Genomic DNA, 18793 nt, shown 5'->3' with positions numbered 1-18793 from the left:
TCCTTCCTTTGTTCTTTCCTGTCGCAGATTTTTTTGTTCTGTTTTGCGTATAAATGAAATATTTTCTAAATGATGCTTGCTGAGTAATTACAGAGAAAGGGCGTAGGATGATCATCTGAAAAAAAAAAAAAAAAATACAAAATAGTGAAATAAACAGCAAAAAAAATTTTCTTCCTTACGATTTATACTAATTTAAATCCAGTTTTGAAATATTATATAAAGAGAACTACTTTGATGCATCTACTTTATACAGGCACTACAACTATACTTTAACGTTTGAATTGTTTCCTTCTCTTGCCTAGATTACATATAGATATCGAACAATTAAGTAAAATAGAAAAATGTCTACCAACTTCGAAAAGCATTACCAAAAGGCCGTTGAAGAAAACAACTTGGAACAATTGAGAGATATCTTGGTCAACAAGGATTCTGTCTTATCTAACAGATTCAGAGCTTTATTCAACTTGAAATGTGTTGCTGAACAATTCAAGATCAACCCATCGGACGCTAAGAAGGCGGTTGATTACATGGCTGAAACTTTCGGTGACAAGAGTGAATTATTAAAGCACGAAGTCGCTTACGTTTTAGGTCAAACTAAGAACATGGATTCCACTGACATCTTGAGAAAAGTTATGTTGGATGCCGATCAACAACCAATGGTTAGACATGAAGCTGCTGAAGCTTTAGGTGCTTTAGGTGCTCAAGTTGCCTTAGAAGATTTACAAAAATGTTTGAAGGAAGATCCTCATCCAGCTGTTCAGCAAACTGCTGAATTGGCTATTGCCAGAATTAACTGGGAACATTCTCCAGCTCATGAATCTGAAAGATTACAAGAATCCTTATATTGTAGTACTGATCCAGCTCCACCATTATCATTAGAAACCCAAATGAGTATCCCAGATTTACAAACTCTATTGAATGATCAAAAGGCTCCAATTTTCGAAAGATATAGAGCTATGTTCAGATTGAGAGATTTAGGTTCCACTGAAGCTATTGATGCTTTAGCTTCTGGTTTTGCTGATCCATCTCCATTATTCAAGCATGAAATTGCTTACGTTTTCGGTCAAATGGGTAATCCATTAGCTGTCCCATGCCTAGTTGAAGTTTTAGGTCGTATGGAAGAAGCTCCAATGGTTAGACATGAAGCTGCTGAAGCCTTAGGTGCCATTGCTACTCCAGAGGTTGTTCCAGTCTTGAAACAGTATTTGAACGATGAAGTTGATGTCGTTAGAGAATCTGCTATCGTTGCTTTAGACATGTACGAATATGAAAACAGTAATCAATTGGAATACGCTCCAACTGCTTAAACGTGTCTCGTTGATAAATACAATATTGTATCATGACTCGTTTTGTAAAATTATTTTAAATACAACCATCTATTTAATTGTATATATATATATATATATACATCCAATATTATAGCATCTCTTAATTATTATTATGATCCCAAGTAAGGTTGCTCCTGTTTTGGTTCTTAAACGTATTACGTTTTTAAAAGGTTTTTGACTTTAAGCGCCCAGCGAACTTGAAAAATTTTTCTACTATTGATGAATATACGTTTATATATAGTACATAATAGTATATATATATATAGATAGATAGAGGTTGTATTACAGTATAACATCCAATACAAAAGCCCCTCTAGACGGAAATAGATCGAATATAATAAACCATGACAAGCGCTAGAGAAATCATATTTGTCACAGGGAATGCCAACAAATTGAAGGAAGTTAAGATGATCTTAGCTCCATCAGAAAATGAACCATCACCATCATTTACTATAGTGAATGAAGCCTTAGATTTAGAGGAATTACAAGATATTGATTTAGAAGCTATTGCTCTTGCAAAATGTAAACAAGCCGTTCAAATTTTAGGGCCAGGAAGACCTGTTTTCGTTGAAGATACAGCGTTACGTTTTGATGAATTCAACGGATTACCAGGTGCTTATATCAAATGGTTTGTTAAAAGTATGGGACTTGCCAAGATTGTTCAAATGTTACAACCATTCGAAAATAAAGGAGCAGAAGCCGTGACAACAATAGTATATGCGGACGGTAAGGGACAATACCATACCTTCCAAGGGATTACAAGAGGAACCATTGTAGACAGTCGTGGACCAACTACTTTCGGATGGGATTCTATCTTCCAACCCATTGAAGGCAAAGGACAAACGTACGCTGAAATGGAAAAGAAGGACAAGAACTTGATTTCACAAAGAGGTAGAGCATTTGCCCAATTGAAGGACTTTCTATATAACAGCAGCGACAACCAATAAATACTTGCATAGTTTCATAGATCAAAAGTAATCAAATACCTATTAGCTGTTCTTAATGTTGTATAATTTGTAGATGAGAAAATGGTATTCTCCAACCTTACACCACACCAGAAAGCGATGGCAATTTTTTTTCGCCTTTGTAAAATAGTTGATCTGAGAAAAAATTGCATAATGAACATTTTTAAAATCTATATGTGGCTACTATGGGATAATTGTTTATCGAAGACGAAGGTTTACCCAGGTGAATCTACTTTATCCAAAGCATTTGATTAGCATTCAGAAGAAGATCTAAAAAGCAATAAACAGTAGCTCCTCAATTTTTTTTTTGCGCTATTCAAACGAAAAGGCCTGCAATAGACTCTCTACTTCCTACCAGGTTCATCCGATATAAGTATCACTACGTTTCAATTATCCATTGGATTATATTCAACAGAACAGTCTCCTCAATCATAATCCAATACATTATTCTACCTAATTGGTTTTGCTTTGTATTTCTGTACTTTGATATCTCAAACCTGTCTGTCTATTGAAAACACACTTAATTTATTATAAAAGCTGTTAATCATCACGTATCAGAGCAGCCGTTCCATTCTGAAATATATCATACCGTGTTTTATCTAGAAAATTTATACCATTCAAATGTTACAAAGAATCAGAGAAGTCATCACTATTGCGAATAGCCCAACCTCTGACCCTGCAAGTAAGAAACAAGCGTTAGACTTTTTAACAGAAGCTAGATCCGATCCAAACGCCGCCCAGCTTTTCTCGTCCCTATTGACAGATCTCCAATCAGATGATCTTGCAAGATTCGTTGCTTTACAAGTTTTATGTGACATAGTTAAAGATTCTTCTAATAATAACTCTCAACAATCATTAATTTTCATTAAAGATGTCGTCTCTGAACTTTTACAAACAAAAATTACGAATAATATTCGAGATCCAGAGTACGTAAGAAATAAAATTTCAGAATTAATTACCGGCCTCTTTTATAACATGTATGGAGATTGTAACTCTAACCATTGGTCATCATTTTTCCAAGATTTAATCACCCTTTCAAAGATTGACTCATTAACAAAATCTCCGATAGATGAATTTTCAAAATTAGGTTTAGATTATTTCCTGAGGATATGTGGGTTTATTAATTCGGAAATCGCAGATCAAACTTTTATAAGGTCCAAAGAATTACAAATTAAAAATAATAACTTAAAAGATACCATGAGAATAAGAGACATTCAAACACTAGTTACCATCTGGTTAAATACATTAAAAGCATCCATACCGCAACAACTGCAACAACAATCTAACGCAACTGGTATTGTAGTTCTGACTTTGTCCGTTATTGGTTCTTACATATCTTGGATTGATCTTTCCTTAATTGTTAACCCAGAGTATATCTCCGTCATTTACAGTTACCTAGACTTCCCAGGAACAAGAATTGCATGCGCTCAAGCCCTCTGTGAAATTATTGCTAAAAAGATGAAGCCTATGGAAAAGTTAAATCTACTATCAATGTTGAACCTTACAGATAAAGTTACATCTTTAGAACACGACGATATAGAAGTTTACGAACAACTGGCAAAATTATCCGCATCCGTTGGTCTGGAACTTTCAATTATTCTAGAACAATGTAATGAAGGTGATTCAACACCTGAAATACAACAGGTAGCAAACTCAGCTGATCAACAAATCTTAACACAAGTAGCGCCATTAGTTTTCAAATTCATGTCTCATGAATATGACTCAGTTACTCAACAATGTTTCCCATTTATATCACAATACCTTTCCATTTTGAAAAAAATATTTGCATTAGGTGGTAAACCAGGTTGTGCCATCGCGTTAATGTCTAAGAAACAACCACTAGATCCTCAACATCAAGAATTTATCATATCCTTATTGAATATTATCTTTAAAAAAATGAAAATTGATGAATCATCCGATGAAGATTCAGAAGATGAAATTGAAGAATTTACTGAAACAATTAGATCCAAATTGAAAATTTTCCAAGATAGTATTGCCATAATTAATCCTGCCATCTATTTAGAGAATATTTCTAATCATATTCAATTATGTCTAGCGGAAACAGATTGGAGATATTTAGAATTAGGTATTTATCAAATGACAAACTTAAGTGAAAGTATTAAAAATAATCTTTTCGGTATTACTAAAAACGAAATCGCCTCATCACAACCAACCATGGTTATGTTTAAATTCATGGATATATTACTACGAAATTCTGCAGTTTTCCAAATCGATAATCAATATGTGCAAATTTTATTCTTCGAGTTGGTGGTAAGACATCATTCATACTTATCTGGTGAAAAGGATGATATAGTTCTATTAAATATATTCTGTAGTAATTTTGGAATGTTTAATAAAAGAGAAAAAGTAAGATTAAGAACGTGGTATCTATTTACCAGGTTATTGAAAACCACCAAACCAAAATTCTCTGTATCAGTATTATCCGAAATAATTGCCAAACTCGTACCCCTATTACAAATCAAAGTTATTAACCTAAATCAAGATGGTACTGAAAGTGATACTACTTTTGATAATCAATTATATCTTTTCGAAGGGGTAGGTTTGTTAATTGGAGGTAATTCAGACTCCACATATAATATTTTGGATGAAATCTTAACTCCATTATTTACAGAATTAGAAAAATGTATATCTGCTCAATCACAGGATCGCGCTATTATATTACAATGTCATCATATATTAATGGCTATAGGCACTCTTGCAAGAGGTATACATGGTGGTTTGGTCCCGGAAAATCAAGTTAATAATGCTTTAGTATCCAAAAAATTGATAGACAGATCCTTGATTGAAAAATTCTCCAATATAGCAGAGGTGGTGCTTGTAACTTTTTCATACTTTAATAAATATGAAAACGTGAGAGATGCATCAAGATTTACTTTCTCAAGATTAATTCCAATTTTAAATAATGAAATGGTCCCATTTGCAAATAAGTTGATAGCGTTGTTTCTTGAATCAGATTTGAAAATGTTGGAAATGAATGACTTCCTAGGTTTCTTAGGCCAAATGATTCACATGTTCCGCAAGGATGAAGGTTGTTATCAATTATTTAACGAGCTGCTTACACCAGTAATTGCAAAGTACCATGCTGTTCTAGAAGGAATAGAAGATGAAAATACAAAAGGACCGCAAAGTTGGTATCCTGATAGCAGTAATGTCAAAGATACAAGTACCAATGGTAAAAATATCGTCTTAACAGATACATTTAGAGACAAAGTCATAATGAGCAAGGCATATTTCGCTTTCCTTCAAACACTAATAACAAATTCTGTGACATCGCTGTTATTGACAGAAAAAACAAGACAAATCCTACCCTCTCTCTTGACAGAATTATTAACTTACACCCCGGAAGAAGTTCAAGAAACGTCAGCCATGAAATTAGCATTGAACGTCCTTAACAATTTCATTAAGTATTTTGGTTCTGGCAAATGTACAGATCCAAATGATACCCACGCAGTTGGCTTAGAAAGGCTGGATGGACTGAATGAGTTTTTTATCACTAAAATAGTCCCATTAGTCTTTGAAATCCCATTTAGACCAGAGTATAAGTTTAATGTTAAAGAAGGCGGCTATAGAATTGTTGCTACGGATCTTTCACGTGCGTTGAAAGAAATATATCTTCAAAGCGGAGGTGGGTCCGATGTCAATGCTAATCCTTGTCTTAAATATATGGTCGACTTGTATTTGCCACAAATTCAATTTCCGCAACAATTGATCATGGAATTAGTAGAAGCTTTAATAACAAGCGATCAAAAAGGTTTTGAGAAATACTACTTGACCTTAATCGGTAAGTTAACTTCATAGTAAGACACTAGTATATACATATATTATTATTTAAAAACGTGCATTTCAAAAATAAAAAAAAGAAAAAGATTACTTATTTCAAATTTTTACCGTCAGAATTTGCAGTCGACTTGTCTTTTCTGATTATTACATTTATTTGCGAGTTAACTAAGAATACATAAGCATCTGTTTGATCTAAATGCTTTTATATATATCGCCTTGATTGACATAAGTTATATGTACTTTAACTAAATCTTACGACGCAGATATGGGCAATCACCAAAACGGACACCAACCAATGTAATGTTGGCACAGGTTCTCGACTGAGATGGCTTGCTGGATCAATTGTTCTACCTGTTCCGGTACAGCAAGTTCATGATTATTTCCGATATCATTACCTGTCAACTTGTTTGTAATACGTTTCAATACTAGGAGGGCTCTAGCGTTCCTTATAGCATTTTTCTGTTCGATCTCCATCTTAGCTGCCTCTTCAACAGTTACCCTATTTTCTCTTAGTAAGTCATTTGGATTTGTACTTGGAAGATCGATTCCAGTCTGTTCAATAATCTTTTCTGTCGATAAATCAAAGCCCCAATGGATTAAAGGATCGAACGCAAAAGCTTCCAATATTGCCATAAGTGATTCCTTATTATCCCTTAAAACTCTCATAACATTTTCACATGTGATCCGGAAAGTGCCTTCAATTCCACTTACTTCCATTGCTTTTCTAAGCATTCTTGTCAACCTAAATGGTACCTTTTCTGGAAATTTCTCACGTAATATTGCAGCTTCAAAACAATCACCGAAGTCAATATGAACTACTTTTCCTGTTATTCTGTTTAGCATTAAATTACTTGGATGACGATCTCCTAAACCAAGTATATATCCAGCCATGGACATTACTGCAAGTGATCTGGTATATATAGTTCGACGCTCCAACCAGGATTCTGAGGACCTACTCTTGAACCATAAGACTTTGTACAAATCTTGACCTTGTGTATTTTCTAAGGCATGCGTAAAGACTTCGACCTTTTCTAATAAGGTCAAATTGTCAAAATCTGGTGCCATTTGCAGAATTACCCAATGTTCAAGGTTTAAAGGGATTTTCCTTGCTTCACGATATTCCTTAATTAAAACATGGAATGTATCACTATTTTGAACCCAACCTAGAATACCAGATTTAGGTGATAATGGGATAGCAGGGTACTGCTGTATGTTCAAGTGACGGCGGAAACATTCATCATCGTTTTTCAGTAAGGTATTTACTAATCCGAAAAGTTGCATCACTAAACTATCTTGCCTAATATCTTCATGCCCTTTTAGTACATATTGATATTGTTTTCCATCACTTCCTAATATATTAACTTTACGGGGCCTTTGCTTCGATGAAATTACAGAAAATACCGGTTCAAATGACGATATCTTAACTATTTCTTTAGTTAAAATATTGGTACCTGGAACAGCTAATTCTAAATCATGTGCATTGAAAAGCTTAGGAGATACGTGTGGCAACTCTAAAGTTTGTAACGATGGTAGTTGCTTGCTAATCTTTCGGAAAACATTATAATATATATCCCACGCTTGGTTCAGATTAGTTTTATCCTTAGTTTGTTTATAATTATTAACCCATTCATAGGCATTGTTAAGATCTCTACCAAAGGCGTTCTGAAATGAGATCTCACGAAGAGTTTCTGCGCCATTCTGCAATAAATCATGTAATGGTTCCAAAGAAGATAGCATCTTTGATATATCATTTTCTCCAAAATAGTGTCGGCTGGCATTTTCTAACCCTTCATACCATAATTCATGCCAAAGAACAGCAACACGAATAAGCTCACTACTGACTAGTTCAGCTTGAGCGACTAAAACGGGACTATGCATTCTCATTTTCTCGATAATTGATAATGCTGCCCTTTGTCTCGACACAGATTCTGACTTAATCGCCACCGTCAACGGGTAAACGAGTGCTTGCGGGTAGGCCTTACCTAACTCAGATAACAACGACAATAGCGATCTGCTCACAAACTGATTGGGTTGATGAATTCTAGAAATTAGTTGCGGCAACACTTCAAGCCATGTAGCGATCTTAATCAATGTAAAACCTTCGTGCATAGCTTGGTTTGCTTCTGGGATACCACCAAACGTAAACCATAATGTCAATAATCTTAAAGCATCTTGTAAAGAACTAGAATCGGAGAGAGAAATGGAATGGAAGAACCCACGAATTGCTGGAATTACATGTCTATTGATCATGGTTAGTGGATAATTACCTCCTTCCGTATCGAATGTGTTTGCACCGATCATACCACTTTTCTGGAGATTTATGTTTCCTAAAGAGATATCTTTATCGGTAATATTCGTCCCCCCACCAGATGTAATGACCGAGATAACTTCAAAATTTGCCAATGCCCAATTATGCCACGCCTTATACCAGCTGTTATCGAAATGAGTGGCCAATAAGTACGACCCCAGGACTTCATCTGGGTTTTTGAGCCGCCAGTTTGGCTCTAATGCGACACGCCATTCACCCTGTTTTAGAAAGCAACGTGCTAATAATTTCATGTACTCTTCAGTGGCTTCTGGTGCAATTCTATCGTTCTGTGGATAATGTTCAGAAATCATATTACTCGGGTCGAGGCCTAAATCACATGCCACTCGAGATGTGAAATTCATCAGATATTTTAAGGCTTTTTCTTGAGAACCGATTGCCCATAAGTACTTTAACTGTGAATAAACTACCAGTGGACTTGCTCTAACAGTATTGAAACGATGTGGCTCACCGTCTTCTTCTAAAAGGGAAGTTAATGCTTTTTTAGCCAGTCCCATTCTACCCGATTTCCTACATAAATTCGCGAACTTAATCCAAAGGTCGGCATCTTGCTTGGGCTTTATGACTAAAGAGCGAATTCTTAAAACTCTCTGCCAAATATCTACGTTTTTTTGGCAGCCAAGTAATCTTTTATTCCAAGTTTTTCTCATTAAGCCTCTTTTACTCGAATTATACGGTAATTTTTTGTAACTAATGATTTCTTCCAATTCTGATACAATTTGGGCCCTTACGAGGACACCGTAAGCTCTGTTGTAGCTTTCATTGATTAGTGTTGATAATTCTGTTAAAAGCAGATCTCTCGCGTTAAGTATATGGTGTTGGCCCTCATCGAGATTGTTCCGATGGATACATAAGATGGCATCAAAAAATTCTTTATCAGAAGAATGGACATTCATAACTGTACTATATTCTTCTAATTTATCCCACTGGCCCAAGCCCCAAGCAGCCCCAGCTGCTAATGGTGCCATTAATTTCTGGACATTGGGTTTCGAGATCGCCCATTTTTCCTCTGTTAAACTACCTAATTGTTCCCATTCGCCTAACGCATGCAGCGCTCTCATTTTACCCATAGTAACTTCGATACTTCCTTCACCTGCAACTTCACGTTCGTTATATGCGGTTAGCGCATCTTCCCAACGTTGCAATTTTTCATACCATATTTCCTTTAATTGTAAATCATGGTGTTGTTGTGCTAACTTTAAAATACCGATGGCCGCATCATTTTGGTGGAGTTCGTTATTTATGCTTATTAAAGCTTCTATAGTCGGCGCTGTTGGTTCTTGCAGAAATTCTACTTCTTTATAATGCAGTGCTTTCGCAAAGGCGTGGCATTTCTGGGCATATTGTCCTAATGTCTCAAATGGTATCGGTAACGGTTTGTCGTCATGTTCCATGAATTCAACTAAATTCAATAATGTTTGGTATATTTCCGGAGGGTTTTGCGGGGATGATAATGCCACGCATAGTGCCTTAATAAGATCATCTCGATACGGGCTATACAAGTCACTCCAACAACTAGAAAATGATGCGTTGAATAGCTCACGAGCCAGAGGGTAATAGACACTTACCAGATTAGCACATGCCCTGAGTGCAGGTGAAGGCGATTCTCGTATCAATTGGATGGATAATCTCCGCAGCCATTCTTGCCAGTCCTCCTTGGTCCTTTGCTGACTAGCTTCCCAGGTATTTTTCAACGCTTCTTGATTGAGTGGTAATTTCTTATAACCAGAGTCATTTTCCTTAAGCTCCTTTGAGGAGACATCGAATTCTTTGTCAAAGATAATATTAGTAGGTAAACTTTCATTATTCAATAGTTTATTGACTAACTGATCGTAAATTGAATGTTGTATGTGGTTATTTATGAGGACTTTGTTCAAAATTGGGATAAAGACAACAAAATCTGTGCCTTGCTGTAGCAAAAGTAAGCATAGAGTATTCATTGATGTCTTAATAAGGTCAGGTTCACCCCTGTTTAGCAATCGTATCAACGTTTGAACGATTCTTGACGACATTTCACAAAGGTTTATATTTTTTGCAAGTTTTCCCAATGCAATAACTGCAATTTTTCCTAGCATGCCAGGTGAATATTCGGACATCCTTACCACTGAAGGTATGATAAGATGAGAAAAGTCTTCCAAGTATGGTCCTAAGACGATAAGGGACTTTAAAATTCGGATTGAGACCGCCTTTTTATTCGACTTGTCATTCTCAAGGATAGCAAGATAGGACGTTAGTACGAGGGGAACGTATTTTTTGAATTCACTTTCAAGTGCTTTTGAAATGGCTTCTATAGTAGAAATAATAGTGATTTGTAGTTTAATGATAGGGAAGAACATCTGGATAACACTGAAAATCTCATCTACGTAGGGTCTAACGTGCTGCCTTACAATTGAAATGAGCATACTTAGTTGCTGGAAATAAAATTCCAATAAGGACGGGGTGCACGTTCTCATTACTGACAGTAATCCCGGGACAACCTTGTCCAAAAAAGATACACATCGAACCCCCAGACTTTGATAAATATTTAAGATTGCTTGTATTACAGCTGTGTGATGAGAAGAAAGTGTTGGGTCATATAAAATTTTCAAAAGGGTATTTACAACAACTGTGGGATAGTATTCGTCGTCGGAGGGAGACATTCCTTTCATGAGAAGTGCAATATCGATTGAAGGAGTGTTTTGTTCGATTTGACTTTCTAAACTTGCACGTCCTTCAATTGCCCTCACTTTATATGGATCAAGAGCACCTAAAATACCAATTAACTTGATTGTTTCTCTCTTCACATCTTGTGGACCATCTCCCCTTAAAATATTAATCAGAATACCCAACAGCTCTGGATAGTCCAATAAAGGCTCTATTACGTAGCTAGAAGAAGTTGCTAATTGACTAAGTGTTTTTAATGCAGCATTTCTCTTGAAACTTGAATGATCTTGAAAGGTATTTATGATTAGCGGCATGAGAACATTAAGATGTTTTTTTATGTCTTCTCCAGCAACCACGGAAAGCTCCCCTAGGGCTTTCAGCGAAGTTGAAGCTACACTAGAAGAAGGGTCTTGGCATCTTGGTAATAGAACGTCCAAAACTGGTTCTATATATGGTTTTGTAATCTCACTACCGGACTGGATCATGGTATATAATAGCGTCGCATACTCTTCTTTCTTTCTTGGCATATTAGAGTATCGTAATTGTGTTAATAATTCGAGTAATGTTTTTCGTAAAGATGGCATGAAATATGCCGGATTAACGGAACTCAATCGAGCGACAATCTTAATTGCCTCTATTTGGATAGTAAAGATTTCATCATTTACGGCCATAAAAAGTAAGCGACTATTGTCAGGTTGAGCAAGATGGGAATCGAATGCAGAGGTGAGATGTCGCAAAACTTCCAACCTTATTTCAGATACGGGATCAGTAATTGAAACCGTCAATAATTTGCTTAGGACTTCAGACACAGATTGCAAAGCATTTCTCGATATTTGTTTACAAATTGGATCTTTTGTAAATAACTCGCAGGTTATCAACGCTGCAAGTTTTCTGACATCACTATCTTCATGTTCAATATAGAATATTATGATCTGTCTCGCAAATTCTGTCAAGGATTTCTTATAGTTAATCGAACGCAGCATTTTCAACGCTTGCGTTAAATATTGGGCATCTCTTATATCGTCATTTATTTCACCGGTTTTGTCATGTATTATTTTATTTCTCCAACGACGAGACCTTTCCATATCCAATGGTTCCAGTGGGGTAAGCGTTCCAGCTACATCATATTTTTGCCCCGAAAGTGATGCGGATATATAATCTAAAAGTCGTGAATTGATTGTAGCTTCAAGTGCAGGTATCTCTTTGTTTAAAATGATAAACGTTTCTTGCATATAATCTGAAAGCAGACAGTTAAGCATCAGATCCAATAAGTCTCTGTTCAAGTTCTTCGCAAGGGCCGGGCCGACTGCACACGCTAACTTTCCTATACAATAAAACAGCTCTTTTTCAAACAACTTCCTATGTTTAAATTTACTTTTCAAGCCATCTCGTATTGTGTCTAGAATGGGATCAATATAACGCGTTATATGTGATTTAACTTGAAACGCAATATCTCCAATAGAAACTAGTATAGCAGCTTTATCAGAGTTTACTGTTGAGCTACTCGTTGTACTTTTCAAAACCATTAAATAGTGAAGCATAATTGGATCGAGGTACGATTTGATAAACAATTTGGTATCAAATGATGATAACAACGGTAAAATTGCATATACTTCTTTTCGAATTACCTCAAACTTGTGATCTTTATACTTTATAGTGGATAGATATATTTCGTTCAGTTTTCCATTTAAGAACGAATCTCTTAAGGATAGTAATTCTCTATAAACGAGCAACGTGGCATGTATTGATTCGTTTGTATTCAAGGTAAGTCCTCTCTGGCAACCTTTGAATAATTTTTGGAACCAATCCTTGGTTAATGAAGGGTCTCTTTCCCGTATTATTGATAGACACTTTCTTAAAGTTACAGCGGCATCCATTCTAATAACTAACTTAATATCCCTCAACGCTCGCCATATATTTTCGAGGATAGGATTAATATATGGGTATAATAAGTATGGAGAATTGTCTGCTAAAGCGGTTATTAGAAGTAAAGCGGCATGTTTCCTATATTCTTGCTTAGAACTTGACGATATAGTCTCAGGTGTGGAAGTCAGCCATTCCAAACACGTTTTTACCTCAAAATCCACAAAATCAGACGTTAATGTTCCACCAGGTACAGCGAGCTTCCCCAGCGTGTTGGCCGCTAATCTCATCACTTCTATGTCATTGGATGGAATTAAAACACGCAGGTAGTTAGCTAGTCTTGAGGTTTGGTTTGGTAATTCTTCTGTATGTAGATACAGGTTGATAAGTGTATCTACCGCTAATATACCACCGATTTTCTCATTTGAGTCTGTGCCGTGAACTAATTCAAATATTTTATTGTTTAAAATATTACTAAAACGTTGGAAGTCTTCTACAGAGAGTTCTCTGACGAGAGAGATCAGAGATATATTCAATTCAGCTGCCGCATTTATCCTTTCTTGTGAGATGGGGCTTTTTAACTGCTCAAATATTGGGTCAAACGTAGAAAATGCAGAGTCTAAATCTGCAGTTGTAAAATCCCCTTCATTTAATCGAGTTGTATCTGATCCGGGAACCAATAAGACTCTTCTACTATTGTTTGGATTACTTGGTATGGATACTTGGCCGGAAGTTGTGGATATGTCGTCTGTCGAATGTGAGGTAGAAGCCAGCTTCTTTCTCGCCAGCCTTTTACTTTCAGCTCTCTTCTTCAGCGTAAGCATTTATCGATATTAGTTTGTTTTAGTTTCTATTCTTACCGCAATTGAGTTCCTTCAAAGTTGTATTGTACTTAAATATAACCAATTATTATTCTTCATAGTTCATTCCCCTAGAGGACTAATAAATAATAGCAATTTGGAGCCTAATTAAAATAGACTATACCGGTTCGATATTAACCATCGCTCTATTAACAAGATCAGCATTAGGTTCAAAATAAACTATATAGTATAAATGTGTAAGCTATTTTTCTCTAGATTTCCGGGTAAAGCTCTCTGCGTCAGAAATTCCGGTTACAGGAAATTAAAGATTGGAATATCTTGATATTAAGAAATACCAAATAAAACGCCTGCAATATTTTGCCAAGCAAAATACGTTTTCATAGTTTTGAAGCAAATTTCGTGTTACCATATAGGAAATAGAACGTTATGATTACTAAATACTTCGGGAATTTTTCGTTGTTTATTTACTAAACATGATATATTTTAAAATGCTATTATACAATTAATTTATTACTTTGTTAGATATTATCCTGATATTTCAGTGTTAAAGTTGATATAGAGTTGCTAATTAATTCTTCCCAAGGGTTTTATTTATTATAGTGTTTGGAAATCAAGAACTGGGTCTTTATCGAAAATTTGTATTTTTGAGCCATTATAGTTAGCAAATAATTGGTTTCCGACTTGGTTCAGATCAACGTTGTCGATTTTCTCATGATAGCTTAAACCATCTGGAGAGGGGATCCTTACAACTCTAGTAATATTGAAGATATCAAACTTTTTGTGCTTCAAAGCCATTGTCAATTCCCATACTTTAGAAACATGCTCCATCTGAATTGAATTTTCCAGTGCAGCGACTACTGTAGTGTCATTAATTTTTCTTAACAATCTGTTATATATGTGCCTTTCGTATTGGAAAATGATTGGATCTTTAGCCGGGGAATTTAGTTTGGGAGCTACATTAGTTCTTAGATCATGTAGGTAGATTCTTTTTTGTTCTGGAGTAAGATCAGCACCATATTGGATTTCTAGCTCTTTGAGCCTATAGCTTGTCGCATGGAAACAGTTAAAATGGTTGGCAAACATGTCAATATATCCAGCTTTTTGTATATTTTGATAAAGTGTTTTAACGGCTGGAAATGAAATATTTTTCAGAGAGTCTGTATTAGGCAATTTTGTGAATTTAGGTGGGAACCATCCATGTAAGTTGGAGCACCTATCGATATAGTGTGTCTTGAACCAACCCCTTAACTCGGGCAAGAATGTCATCTTTTCAAAAGTCAAGTAGTAATATTCCTTTGGCACACCATACTCTTTTTTCAACGATGCTATATATTTACTTGGAATTAATGCAGGCACACCGTGGAAAACGGTGTTTATTAATGGTGAGACTAATTCTAAATTGGTATAATGGTTATTTCTACAATTGAAAAGCTGTAATTTTTTATTCACTTCATATCTTTCTCTTGGATTTAAGTTCTTGGAGCCAGATCTACTCTTGGGAATATCCACAGTTTCTTTCTTGACGGCTTCTCTAGCTTTGTCAAGATCATTTTTACTAAACTTTTCTTGATGCTTTTCAATCCAAGTTACTAGTTGGGTACAATTTAATTTTCTAAGATCTTTCCCGTCAAATTTATCTAGATCTTTGACTTCACTTTCATCGTAAACTTTTTCTTTATCCAAGTTAATATGTAATTCTTTGGCCTTCTTTTTCATCCAATCTGCGAAGTTTTCTCTAACCTCACCATTAGAGACACTAAGACCTGTTAAGTCAATGTAAAGACCTGTGTCAACATCAACCAATCTTGCATCAATATTATTCTTCCCGTTCCCATTGGTTCTGACAGTGATAGAAGTACCTATATCAATCAAATATCTTCCATTCCCTTCCCTTGGGTCTTCTAGAATTAAGGACTGATTAAAATACTGAGCCAACAGGTGTAAATGTTTAATCGGTAATTGTAAATCAAAATCATTATCCCAAGGGAAAGAATGACCATTGTAAAGATAACCATACAAAGTTCCATGACTTAACCATGAAATTAACCCATTTGATCTAGTAAACTTCTGGAATGTTCTAATCATAGAGTTCAATCTACCAAAATATTCTTGTTCATCATTAATTAGATTATCACCGTTGAAAAACCTTTGATCTCTGTGATGACCCATACCTTTGAATTGTTGAAGTTGACCAGCTTCTTCGAAATATTTTTTCTGTAAGGTTGGGATTGTCCATGATGAAACTTTTAAGGACTCTAAATATTGCTTGAAGTGTGGTGATAGCTCGGATTCAGGAATGGATTCCAATTCCTTTATCTTGGCCTCTACGTCGAATTCGAAATCTTCGTGTTGTAAATGGACCAAATCATAATCGAAAAATGATTTATCAGTTTCCGGGATATCTACTTTGAAAATCTTAGCGATATCTTCATTATCAAGAAAATCTTGGAACACTTTGTAATGATTGAATACAAGATCATATTCTACATTGGCACCTTCTGGGGTGATTTTCCCCGAGGGAAGCTCGGAGTCTATTGTTGAAAGAGAATCCATTGGGACTTCCTTCAAAAACTCTGGAGAATTTTGATAATCTTCCACGAAGTTACGTAATAAATTTGATTCAACCAAATTTAAACGTTCATTTTGTTCCAAATTTATTTGGTAAGATGCATTATTGTTAGCCACAATAGTTAAAGATAAAGGATGTTTCTGCGTTGTCAAAATGTAATTTCTTGCTTGCAATTGGAAAACTTCTGGTCTTAATTTATCAAATAGACGTTTAATCTTAAATTGTGTAGTAAATCTTGGTAATTTTTTGGGGATACTTGAGTTTCTTAAATTGACGTAAGTATCTTCCGGGTTAATTTTCTCACAAACTTTATCAATTTTGGTTGATTCATGACGAACTGATGATTTTCTTGCCAATCTATACCATTTTTTATTATCATATTTGTCTCTATCGTTTAAAAATAAGGTTTCATCAATTTCTGTTTCGATGGCAGATAATGTCTCGATATCGAAGGCAGAGTTAAACATGAATTCACATCTAATTTCAGCTTTTTCTAAAGCAATAATCTTATTTAGCTCATGGAAATCTGTCCAATCATACCAAGAAAATGGCATAGTGACTTTATGATTCAAATTCGTGTATGTTGTACGTGGAGATGCAGATGCATTAGTTGATTGAGCATCAAACGGTTGTGTGAAATCAAATTGTGAATTAGATGCCTCATTTAAAATAGATGTATAGTTTTGTGATAATAGGTAGTGTAAATAAACAGACCATGACAATCTTGGATCGAAATCATAGAATCTTAATTCATCAGTATGTTTTAATCTTTGACCTCTTCTGGGTCCAACATTTACTGTCAAAAGATTTTTCTTCAAAGTATAGTCATCTATCCAAGTAGGTTTGGTATCAAATTTTATCTTTCTGTATAATGCTGCAGCATATCCGATATCATCTTCAACTTCGATAGGCTCAGCAGTGGATATGAATTTTGGAGCGTCATCTACAGCTTGTGATGAAGAAGAGGAGAATGGAGAAAATGACGAAATGGCATCGAAAAAAGAACCTCCACCAGAAAATAATAATGGAATCGGGGAGGAAGATGATGAAGAAGATAAGGAATTTGTCGTCAATGAAACTGATGTTGAATTATAGGTAGACCATATTATAGCTGTTATTATAAATTGTATAACGATTAAACTTGCTAAGGCTTGTCTTAAATGAGTCGCATTTAATTTCGATAATATAGGGATAATGAAGCGTGAAGATTTACGATAAAATTGCTTCTTCTTCTCCGTCATTACCTTTATTATGTTGATGCTGAATTATAATTCTTTTTTATCTTCTTTTGTTGGATCTGTTCGCTCACAACCTTTTTCGAGCCAGCAATCTTTTGATATAGAGGATTTCTCGAAAATATATTATTATAGCAAAGTTCGTTGTCGCTGTTCTGATATCTACTCTCGAACAAAATCTATTACAAAAGGTTCTTAAGATGATATATTATAATATAATATAAATGATACGTGTATCCTAAGTTAGCGTGGTATTTTCCTAGATTTATTACATCTTACGTACGCATATACGAAAGAAGAAAAGAAATGGGATCATGATTACCCAAGCCGAACCTCTCCGCAGTAAAAGGCACTGACCTACGGGTTATTCTTCGAAAAACTTTAAAGATCCCTTCTATAGTATTTGGGCCCGTCTTTTCTCGGGTTTCTTTTGATAACGGCGTCGACCAAAAACATTTCTTCTCCTCAGCCTTTAGACCCTGTACCCTTCAAATTAATTACATTAACCCTAAGGTACACTGAACAGGCAGATCTACTGCGAAAGGTTGTTGGCCGACTCATTATTGTGTTAGATGTTTTAACCGTTGAACTTTACTATGAACTATATCGTATCATATAGCACGATCCGATGTAAAGCTAGATTTATGACTATAAATGCAAGGAATTTTTCTTTCATTTATGTTTTACGTAATTATATACTCCCCTCCTCATAAGAGGAAAGCAACTGGACACACCCAAAGGGGTGGATCTAAAGTATATACTAACTCCAATATCTTGATACTATATCTATACTTGGTCTATCAACATAGATATTTGTTAGAATTTAATACGAATATTAACTCATGTCGTATAACACGCAGTGATGTGATGTGCTGTTAAATTTTATAAGTATATAAGGGAGGAATTTTCTTCCATATACATTACATAATTTTATATTACTCTCACCTATAAGAGGGAGAGGAGCAGACTGTCCCCACAGGGACATATCTGGTAAATATATACCATTTCCAAACACGTGTACTGCCTTTACGCTTCGTTTATCAACATATTAAAGTTTTTCTGATGCGTCCATTTTTTTTATTTATTTTTCCTGTATGAATCTTTTGATATTTGTGCTTGATTATCCTTCAATATTTTCTAATTTGTAGATGAAAAAATAAATAATAAAATTAGAACTAATCTTTCGACTTAATTAATAACTGATTCATTTATACTAACTAAGCGTTTATCAACTTTACTGGG

General features: G+C 35.2%; 5 protein-coding genes across 5 annotated transcripts; 3 read left to right on the top strand and 2 right to left on the bottom strand.

Moving 5' to 3' along the window:
- Nucleotides 1-341: 341 nt before the first annotated feature.
- On the top strand, nucleotides 342-1307 carry LIA1 (deoxyhypusine monooxygenase; the record flags this gene model as incomplete). Its single annotated transcript, XM_003669659.1, has 1 exon — nucleotides 342-1307. The coding sequence occupies one exon, from the start codon at nucleotides 342-344 to the stop codon at nucleotides 1305-1307; it is 966 nt and encodes a 321-aa protein (XP_003669707.1).
- Nucleotides 1308-1672: 365 nt separating this feature from the next.
- On the top strand, nucleotides 1673-2275 carry HAM1 (nucleoside triphosphate pyrophosphohydrolase HAM1; the record flags this gene model as incomplete). Its single annotated transcript, XM_003669658.1, has 1 exon — nucleotides 1673-2275. The coding sequence occupies one exon, from the start codon at nucleotides 1673-1675 to the stop codon at nucleotides 2273-2275; it is 603 nt and encodes a 200-aa protein (XP_003669706.1).
- A 639-nt stretch (nucleotides 2276-2914) lies between these two features.
- On the top strand, nucleotides 2915-6112 carry LOS1 (Ran GTPase-binding protein LOS1; the record flags this gene model as incomplete). Its single annotated transcript, XM_003669657.1, has 1 exon — nucleotides 2915-6112. The coding sequence occupies one exon, from the start codon at nucleotides 2915-2917 to the stop codon at nucleotides 6110-6112; it is 3198 nt and encodes a 1065-aa protein (XP_003669705.1).
- A 255-nt stretch (nucleotides 6113-6367) lies between these two features.
- On the bottom strand, nucleotides 6368-13750 carry NDAI0D01470 (phosphatidylinositol kinase family protein; the record flags this gene model as incomplete). Its single annotated transcript, XM_003669656.1, has 1 exon — nucleotides 6368-13750. The coding sequence occupies one exon, from the start codon at nucleotides 13748-13750 to the stop codon at nucleotides 6368-6370; it is 7383 nt and encodes a 2460-aa protein (XP_003669704.1).
- A 591-nt stretch (nucleotides 13751-14341) lies between these two features.
- Nucleotides 14342-17557, bottom strand: MNN4 (Mnn4p; the record flags this gene model as incomplete). Its single annotated transcript, XM_003669655.1, has 1 exon — nucleotides 14342-17557. One exon carries the CDS (start codon nucleotides 17555-17557, stop codon nucleotides 14342-14344), a length of 3216 nt encoding a protein of 1071 aa, XP_003669703.1.
- Nucleotides 17558-18793: the final 1236 nt, after the last annotated feature.

Source organism: Naumovozyma dairenensis, chromosome 4 (assembly GCF_000227115.2).
Source record: "Naumovozyma dairenensis CBS 421 chromosome 4, complete genome".
Lineage (NCBI taxonomy): Eukaryota > Fungi > Ascomycota > Saccharomycetes > Saccharomycetales > Saccharomycetaceae > Naumovozyma > Naumovozyma dairenensis.
The sequence above is the reverse complement of the archived record's forward strand: the minus strand, read 5'-3'. Positions and strand labels throughout refer to the sequence as shown.